The 9,656-nt window shown below is 39.4% G+C and overlaps 1 protein-coding gene and 1 non-coding gene across 19 annotated transcripts in view; both read left to right on the forward strand.

Moving 5' to 3' along the window:
* Positions 1 to 6,582, forward strand: part of SLMAP (sarcolemma associated protein) — a 163,475-nt gene extending 156,893 nt beyond the window's left edge. For 10 of the 18 annotated variants that reach the window (XM_049776160.1, XM_049776170.1, XM_049776164.1 and 7 more), the window contains 3 exons: positions 596 to 730; positions 2,962 to 3,051; positions 5,237 to 6,582. In XM_049776160.1, coding sequence (XP_049632117.1) covers positions 596 to 730; positions 2,962 to 3,045 — 219 coding nt within the window. In that variant the 3' untranslated portion in view covers positions 3,046 to 3,051; positions 5,237 to 6,582. The remainder of the gene's footprint in view (positions 1 to 595; positions 731 to 2,961; positions 3,052 to 5,236) is intronic. The other 8 variants (XM_049776159.1, XM_049776168.1, XM_049776163.1 and 5 more) reach the window with 1 other exon arrangement.
* A 2,357-nt stretch (positions 6,583 to 8,939) lies between these two features.
* LOC126015229 (U6 spliceosomal RNA) lies at positions 8,940 to 9,045 on the forward strand. Its single transcript, XR_007498116.1, has one exon. It is a non-coding gene; the product is annotated as a U6 spliceosomal RNA (small nuclear RNA).
* The last annotated feature ends 611 nt before the right edge of the window (positions 9,046 to 9,656 follow it).

Genomic DNA, 9,656 nt, shown 5'->3' on the forward strand with positions numbered 1-9,656 from the left:
AAGTAGCATGTGTCCCATAGAAAAATGTCAATCTAGACCAAATTTTTTAAATTTTAACTGATGTGTATAAGTTTTCAGTGAGTAGATAGGAATTCTCTGTCTTCATGGTTGGTGTTCTTTGTTTCATTTGTCTAGAAAATCCACTTATCTAATATACTGTTAAGCTTCCAAATGATGCTTGGTGGAAAGAGCCTTCTGGTAGTGAATATTTTTACTTCCAAACTGAACTAACTTGACTGACATTGCTTACCAGGATGTCATACCTCCTAACGTTGCTTCTAATAGATGTTTGTCTTTTTTTTTTCTAATCTCAATATGAAATTTTACTTTTCTGCTCTCCATAGGAAAAAAAACCCTAATATTAGATACAGATGACAAAATGTTGAATTCATTGTTTTTAACTTCAGAGCCAGAAATCTATACCCAGAGTCAAGTTAACATGAAAAATTCTTATTATTCGTGCAAATGATGCTTACTTTCCCTAAAACAACAGAAAGGCTTGGCTTTGAAACTGCAGGTGACTAAACCTGACTAAAACCGTAACTTCATACTCTCTTTAAGTCGCGTCTGCACACTCTTTTTTCTTTGCCTTTAGTATGAAAAGACACAGACTGTACTCTCAGAACTGAAGTTGAAGTTTGAAATGACTGAGCAGGAAAAACAATCAATCACAGATGAGCTCAAACAATGTAAAGACAACTTGAAGCTGCTTCGAGAGAAAGGAAATAATGTAAGTCTGCACATGTGGCTTAGCTTTCATGGAAAGGCAAGTGAGAGCCCGAACAGTGATTGTTTTTTTAAGAGGATCTTATTACTCACTTGAGAAGCTAATCTTCATTTCATCTCTTCACTATAATAGTCCTTGATGGAATTTTTGTGTAGGAATTTTCTCTTTAACTGTATCCTAGATGAACCTGAGGACTGGTTGGGGCAAGGATTTATTTACCTAAAAAAAAAAACTGTCAATTTTTCCCAGAGAAATCTGAAAAGTTCTGTCACTAAGATGTCATCTTGTTTCTACCCTGCTATCCACCTAGTTCTCTACACCTCAAAAGATTAGTCAGTATATGTTGGCTCCTTAGGATTTTGCTGCATCACTAAATGAAGATTTAGTTTTCCTTTTTATATTAATATTCTGTTTAAGGCACATTCTTAAAAATCATAGTATCGGGCCCAGAGAGATAGCACAGCGGCGTTTGCCTTGCAGCCAGCCGATCCAGGACCTAATGTGGTTGGTTCGAATCCCTCCCGGTGTCCTATATGGTACCCCGTGCCTGCCAGGAGCTATTTCTGAGTAGACAGCCAGGAGTAATCACTAAGCAATGCCGGGTGTGGCCCAAAAACCAAAAAAACAAACAAACAAACAAACAAACAAAAAAACCATAGTATCTTCCTAGTCTCTTATAAATTTTAGGACCTTTTCGATGGGTCTGTTAGTGGCTGCTGCGTGTGTGCGCATATATAATTAAAACATTTTGGTATAAATTGAATTTAATGCTATTTTCACTCACTAGAGAGGCAGCTGGTTTTTAAAAAAAGATGTCATACTAAATAAATGTTGTGTCCTACGTTCTGGTGATCATTGCCTTGTGAGCCCTAACTGATGAATGTCTGTGCGGTTGGTTGTGCTCTGACTCATCTCCAACCCCTGCCATGGCTTGGACACTGCGGGGGGCACGAGCCACTCTTCCTGTGGAGGAAAAGCACTGTTTTAACTTGCAGCACGAGTCCAAGAGTGATAGTGCATGGCCAGCCAATGACACAGGCGCACATAGAATGCTCTTGAGTTGTGTCCAGCTGTCCTTTACTGGAGAAAGTCTTCCTTTCTAGAAACTGAAGACGTGTTCCTTAGGCAAATGGGTATAGACTATGCAGAAACAAAATTATATTTCTTTTTAGAATACATATTCCAGAGCTTCTGAAATCACATTATAAGGCTTGGTTACTCCTTTCATTTTGTGTTCGTTTGTAACCCTCCGATGATGAAATTTTAGCCCAGTTCCTACTAAATTAACTTACAATTATAACTTATAATTGACTTATTAAATTAACAGTATAATTAGAATGGATTTCTCTTAAGATTTTTCTAAAAGTACTGCTTAGAACTTTTTGAGAAGTAACCTTGGAATTATTACTTAACAGATTGTATAAATAAGGGTGAATAGCCTTTTTAAAAAATGATAATGGGTGGACTGGAGAGATAGCACAGCAGGTAGGGATTTGTTTTGCATAACCTGGATTCAATCCCCGGCATTTCAGTTGGTCACCCGAGCACTGCCAGGAGTGATCCCTTAGTGTAGAGCCAGGAGTAACCCCTGAGCACCACCAGGTATGGCCCCCAAAAAGCCCAAACAAGCAAACAAAAAAGATAATAGACTGTGGTGTTAAAATTTGACTCTTTATTAACTTTGATTTTAATAATTCCCTTTCGATTAAAAATACTACGTTTGGCAGCAGGCAGATTTCGCACACACCACAGAGTATTGATGTTTAACTTTGGAAGCAAGACCGTGTCAGAAAAGAATTTTAGTTTAAAAACAGGGGCGTAAACAAAGGGGGGAAATAGACTTGAGTCAGTAGAGCACGTTGCTAAATCCTGGGTTTTAAGTCTGAAACAAGTGCTGCCAGGCAGAGCATCCGTTGGTGGAATGCTCTTTGCTCTGCCGTGACATGCTGTGTTTCGTTAGCATTCGTAGGGTGCTAGCAGTATCCACTTTGCCATTCTCCGTGTCTCCCTGTTAAATAACTAATTCGCTAATCGAGAGCACAGCCCATCATTCCGGATTGTGAAAATGTCTTTTTAAAACGTGTTTGGATCGGTCGGTGTAAAGCTTGAGTGCTGTTTTTTTACCTCAGTCTTCCCCCTTTTTCCCCCTCCCCCTTTCCCCTCTTGGGATCTAAATCATCTTATTTGATTTTCTAATAGCAAACAATGATTTTAATATCCCTTCCCTTCTTTAGCCTTCCATATTACAACCCGTCCCAGCCGTTTTCATCGGCCTATTCCTGGCTTTCCTGTTTTGGTGTTTCGGTCCATTGTGGTAGAGAAAGGTACAAGCACTACTGTTGAGTCCTTGTCTGTTTGTCCCCGTCACCTATTTGTGCCATATTTGTAATCTAGTGCATGGCAAAACCACACAGGTACTTTGCTACCTGGAGCAAACCCTTCATTTAGTATGTCATGTATCGTGTCATATGAATTAACCGCGCAATCAACTAATCACATAACATTTTGTCGTGTTTCTTTTGTAGTAATGCTAACCATGGATTAATTCCAACCTAACCACTCGTTGTTACACTACCTTTAACCCAGTCTCTGTCTCTAGCAAACTGGAGTAAACTATGAATTACTACAATATTAGTCTCCCTTTTCCAACTATGTGTTTAACCAGATTTGAATGAGAAATGAAGCGTTTGCCTCTCAATTTTCAAGCCAGCTTTCCTTCTTGCCCCTTCCTTCTTCTTTTCTGTAGTGTAGCATAGCTTTTCTTTGTTTCAACTTTTGTCTCTCTCTATCTTAGCTTTAAAGAACAAGAGTAAGGGTGCTGTCATGAAATTACAACCTCGCTTCACACTTAGTATGAAAATATAGCCTGTCCTCTATCTTTCTGTGCCCTGATCTCCAACATCAGAACATCTTTAAAAGCCAATGCCCTTGGGTAACATAGTACAGTGGGTAGGGTGTTTGCCTTGCACTCAGGTGTCTTGGGCTCAATCCCCAGCAACCTGTACAATCCCCAAACCCTACCAGGAGTGATTCATTAGAGTAGAGCCCCAGGAATAACCCTAAAACAAAGTCCAGTTGTCTTAATAAAATTATCAGACACTCGTAAAAATAAAACTATCAAAGCAGATAGATATTATAAAGCCTCCTAAAGTTAATCTGTCAGGACTTGCTTCCAACACACACACATATGTAGAGCATATATGGTGATTATAGCCCATCTCAGTTCTGTTCATCAGCCTATTTCTGACTTTCCAGTTATCCATTGTGATAGAGAAAGTTACTAACACTACTGTTATTATATAACGTGGTGTTACTATGCTGGACATGGTTTTTTCTTTAAAAAAAAATTCAGAAAAGGGGCCAGAGTGGTGGCGCAAGCGGTAAGGCATCTGCCTTGCCCAAGCTAGCCTACGATGGACCATGGTTCTATCCCCCGGCATTCCATAAGGTTCCCCAAGCCAGGAATGATTTCTGAGCGCGTAGCCAGGAGTAATCCTTGAGTGTTATCGGGTGTGGCCCAAAAACCAAAAAAAAAAAAAAAAACCAGAAAGGCAGGTTCCAGGGCCCGGAGAGATAGCACAGCAGCGTTTGCCTTGCAAGCAGCCGATCCAGGACCAAAGGTGGTTGGTTCGAATCCCGGTGTCCCATATGGTCCCCCGTGCCTGCCAGGAGCTATTTCTGAGCAGACAGCCAGGAGTAACCCCTGAGCAACACCGGGTGTGGCCCAAAAACCAAAAAAAAAAAAAAAAAAAAAAAAGAAAGAAAGAAAGAAAGAAAGGCAGGTTCCCTAGTAATATCCATCTTGATTCCTATCTGATTTTATCTTGTATGAATTCAAAACAGAAGATCAAATCTGGGGCTTGAGAGATAACATGGAGGTAGGGCATTTGCCTTGCATGCAGAAGGACAGTGGTTTGAATCCCAGCATCCCATAAGGTCCTCCCGAGCCCGCCAGGAGTGATTTCTGATTGTAGAGCCAGGAGTCACCCTGAGCACTGTCGGGTGTGACCCAAAAACAAAACAAAACAAAAAAAAGATCAAATCTTAGATCATTTTCTTTCTGTTACCTTGCCAGTCTCATATAAAACTATCCCAACATGCAAGTCTGGTTTTCATTAAGAAACTAAAATTTTAGACAGAAACATACTCTTGGCTTCTGTGTATGCCAGTGAGTTTTGTAATATTGGAGTAGATAAAGACTTTTGACCACAGAAGGTTTCTTTCAAGTCACTACTTGGTTTCAAATGACAACAGAATAGACACCTGCCCAGGACTTTCCTGAGACTTATCAGGCTTCACCCAGTGCTCCTTTAAAAGTTCCTGCTGTCACGGTTCTTCTCACACCTCTGCTCCCTCACCTTCTGTACTTTTCTTTTTAAAATTCTTATGCAAAGAAAAGATTTTTCTACTATTCTGTTGAGTATGCAGGCCTCTATGGAACCCAGGGGTCAATAGGTATAAAAAGAGAGGGGAGAATGTGATATTGATTCTCGATTTCTTTCCACACAGAAACCCTGGCCCTGGATGCCCATGTTGGCTGCCCTGGTTGCGGTGACAGCCATCGTGCTGTACGTGCCGGGTCTGGCCAGAGCGGCTCCATGAGAGCGTCTCTTGAGTCCGTACACCGTCCTCCCTCTTGAAGCTGGCATCGCACTCATGCTGGGGACAGACAGAACCATTTTCTTCCTTTTTACCTCTTAAAACAGCAGAAGTGCAAGAATGCAGCCGTAGGGTCATTGCTTTAAATTATATGAAATGTAACTGTCTATAAAGAGGATATAAAGTTGTGACTTTATTCTACTGTAAGCAATCATTTGCTTGCAATTTTTTCATGTACTTTTTAAGTTAGTATGTTGAGATTCTGAACATATGGTGGCCTAAAGTAGGCTTCTTGGTACACCAAATTATTTATAACATTAAATTTATGGGTAATTTACTCTGAATTCTGATGGCCAGGTAATTTTTTTTAAATCCGGTAACCACCCAAACCAAACAGCAAATCCGTACATGGGAAGAGAGGCCCTGTGTGTTCAGTGCCTGTCAGTTTGAAATATATGCACATATATATATTTTTTACATATTTACGCCATTTTTACTTGTTATAAAACCACTGAGCTATTGGGAACAAGACTTAGAGATGACTATTATGTGGGTTTTTTGTTTTTCGTTTTTGTTTTAGAAGTAATACACTCGAAAATTTTTCTGTTCTAGCGATGATTTGGAGAATATGTGCACGCTTGATCAGCCTTAATGTGACTTGACAATACGGAGGACAACTATTCTGAAAAACCTTTTATGAGAGTGTATTTTCTTGAGCAAAATCAAGTATTTCTGGGAGCAAAACAGTAATTATACAATTTCAGTGCAGTAAACCAAACTGTTGAGTCAATTGGAATGTGATTTATGAAACCTCATGTAAAGAGATAATTTTCTTTTGAAAGCCAATTACTTTCTCATATACAGCATTTTAGAAAGCATGTTTTTTTTCTATCATCTCTTCCTCCAAGCATGTTCAATTGAAGAAAGAATTAACATCTCTTTAGATAAGCTTTTACTGACTTAATTTGGTTATGGTATTTCAAAGCTAATTAATGTTTGAGGTGAACTGTTGTTGTTCCCAACCAACAGATATCCTGGTTGGGTATGCAAATGGTTATTTTCTTTTCATTGTTGTTAATTGGGAAATTCTGCTAATGAGAAGCACTGTTCTCAAGATTAATAGTGTTCCATGCACATGAAGTGAAACATCTAAACACTGCTTAATGTTATAAACCTACAGCACAGAAATGGAAACTTAGCTACAGTTTTGGGCAGCACCACGGTTATATCAATAAAGTTTATTTAGTTCATAGAAGAAGTTTCACATGACAAGAAAAATTTCAGCTCATGAAGACAAGGAGGGAACATCAGTGAATTGGCTGCAAAGTTCTGTGACCATTCACAGGCCCAGCCAAATATTGAAATAAACGTTTAGGATCAAATTTGCCTTGCGATGTTTGGAAGTCATTGTTTATACTTTCAAGGTTATCTTTTAAGCTATTTGAGATATGTTATTGGGAGGATCACTAGATTTATGGAGGAATCAGTCACAAATGACTTGTAGAAAATACTGTCACCTACGTCATTTCATCATTTTCTGTTTCAGGAAGCCACTCCACCACAGAATGCTAATATGCCAGTGGTACCCAGTACCTCTTGTATATAGGTTATTGCAAATATTGTTCTGAAATGCTTAACTTCAGAATTACATTTTTTAAAGTAAATAATTGTTTTAAATCTATTTTGTAAAGATATAAAATACAATAGAATTTCTGGAGTACAGATTAAACTATTTGCACTAACACACGTGATGTGCATGATTTAATAAAATAATTTTACTCTCCCTATGCATTTTGAGTTGGAAATCATTGAAATTCTTAATTGCTGATTCTACTACTTTTGAATCAAGTCTTACTGAAATTACTCTATGCAATCTAGTAGTTAATTGTTTGGTATTCTTTGGGATTTAAAAGAAAACAATGAGCTATTTCTTCAAAATTTTATTTGCCTTTTATTTAACTTACTGCTCTAATTTTTACCCCTTTTACTATGGCTAGTGTTAAAATACAAGTCACTGCCAGTCAAGTGTCTAAAAGTGAAGTCTAGGATCAATATTTACTTTATTCAAATTGAATAAATGGGTTTTTATAGATACTTCCATTTTTTAATATTCATTAAAATTAATGAATTAAAATAATCTACTTGTTAGCAGTACCTCCAGTTTTGTTCAGTTCCCCTCCAGGTTGAATAGAGTGATATCATTTAATGTTAGCAATGAGTCAGTAAAAAAAGTTTGGGGGTGCCAGAGCAATAATACAATGGATAGGGTGTTTGCCTTGCATGCAGCTGACCCAGGTTTGATCCCCAGAATCCCATATGATCCCTCACTGCCTCCCATCAGGACTGACCCCTGAGCACAGAGCCCTGAGCACCCCCAGATATGGTAAAAACAAACACAAAAAAAACACCATTTTTTTTTATTGGGGTAGGAGATACAGCTTATTGGTAGAGCTCATGCCTCAGATGTATGATGCCCCAGCATGGTGCCAACACACACACACACACACACACACACACATTTATAGTATAACACTATAATAGTAACACTTAAGAATCACTCAAGGTACTACATGACTAAGTCAGAAAATGAAAAATAAGGGTCAAAGACAGAGTACAATAGGTCAGTTTCTTGCATTGCACAGCTGACAAAGGTTCAATCACAGGCACCATTAAAGGATCAAGAGTGATCCTTGAACAGGAGTAAATCCTGAGCTGTGCTGGTTGTGGGCAAAACATACACAACACACACACACACAAACACACACACACACAGCCAAAAAATATCTTATATGTGGCCCTGAGTTTGATCCCTGGCACTGCATTCATTCACAGTACTGCAAATGTTGCCCTCACACAGGTTTTTTAAACAAATAAAAAAGAATGTATTACTTGAAGCTAAACATCTGTATTGATATCTTGGTTCTGCCTTTCATCAATTGTTGAGCTTGGGCAAATTCTATTTCATCTTCACATCTCCCATTTCCTCATCTATAAAATGTAAAGAATAAGATCTCTATTTTTAGTATTGGAATAAAAATTTAAAAGATGATGTTTGTGAAATGTCATTTAAGTGCTGCTCCAAGTATTCAAGATTTAAGTGAATGAGCACAGCTGTTTCAAATAGCTCAAGGAGATTGGTTGGTCGGGATGCTTGTCTTGCAATTCGGACCTCAGCACTGCGTGGCCCCACGAAATTGACCAGTATCTGAAGACTTAAGCACTCCCAACTAGCATCGAGTACACAGCCTGGTTGGTCAAGTATCAGTGGCTTTGGCCCTATTGGGAAGCACCCAGAATGCTAATAGTGATGATCACCAACAAAAAAAAGGGAATTGCTTAGCTCGACTTTTCAGACATTTCTTGTGTATGCTGACTACTAACAAAGTATTATCTTCTAGGTTATGTATAGTTCATTGATAGAGCACAGACCTCACATTTAGGATTTGAATTCAGTCAATCCCTGGCACTCCAGAAAGCACATAAGGAAAGAAACCAGTAGCATCTGCAATGTCTCCTCTTCAAAGTTGTTTGTGGTTTTTTTTGGGAGGTGGGAACCACACCCGATGACACTCAGGGGTTACTCTTGGCTGTGCGCTCAGAAATTGCTCTTGGTGTGCTCACTTGGCAGCACATATGCTAAAATTGGAACGATATAGAGAAAATTAGCAAGGTCCTTGCGCAAGGATGACACGCAAATTTATGAAGCGTTCCATATTTAAAAGAAAACGAAAAAAATTGCTCTTGGTGGCTGGAGTGGTGACACAGCAGTGGGGTGTTTGCCTTGCACTCGGCTGACCTAGGACGGACCACAGTTCTATCCCCCGGTGTCCCATATGGTCCCCAAGCCAGGAGCGACCCCTGAGCGTCACCGGGTGTGGCCCAAAAATCAAAAAGAAAAAAATTGCTCCTGGCTTTGGGGACCATATGGGGAATCAAACCGAGATCCATCCTGGATTAGCCACATGCAAGGCATATGCCCTACCACTGTGCCACCGCTCCAGCCCAGTTGTTTGTGGTTTTTGTGAGGGGGGAGGGTTGGGGAATAAGTGGGTTTGAGCCACATCAGACAGTGCTCAGGAGCTATACCCAGGTCTATGCTCATCTCTTGGAGAAGTTGATGTAATGTTAGGGATTGAAATATGGGTCCCCATTATTGTTTTGGGGACAAGTCATGTGCTTAGTTTGGTACTGGGTCAGTTGTCTGTTAACAGTTTTGTAATTCAGGTCACCTTGATCCACATGTGAAATTGTCACATTGCTAAATTGTCAGACTTCCAACCAAAGTTGTATTGTCTAGGGTTGGAGCCCTTGTCCAGCGGGCAGGGCACTT

Source organism: Suncus etruscus, chromosome 7 (genome assembly GCF_024139225.1).
Source record: "Suncus etruscus isolate mSunEtr1 chromosome 7, mSunEtr1.pri.cur, whole genome shotgun sequence".
NCBI classification, from domain to species: Eukaryota; Metazoa; Chordata; class Mammalia; order Eulipotyphla; family Soricidae; genus Suncus; species Suncus etruscus.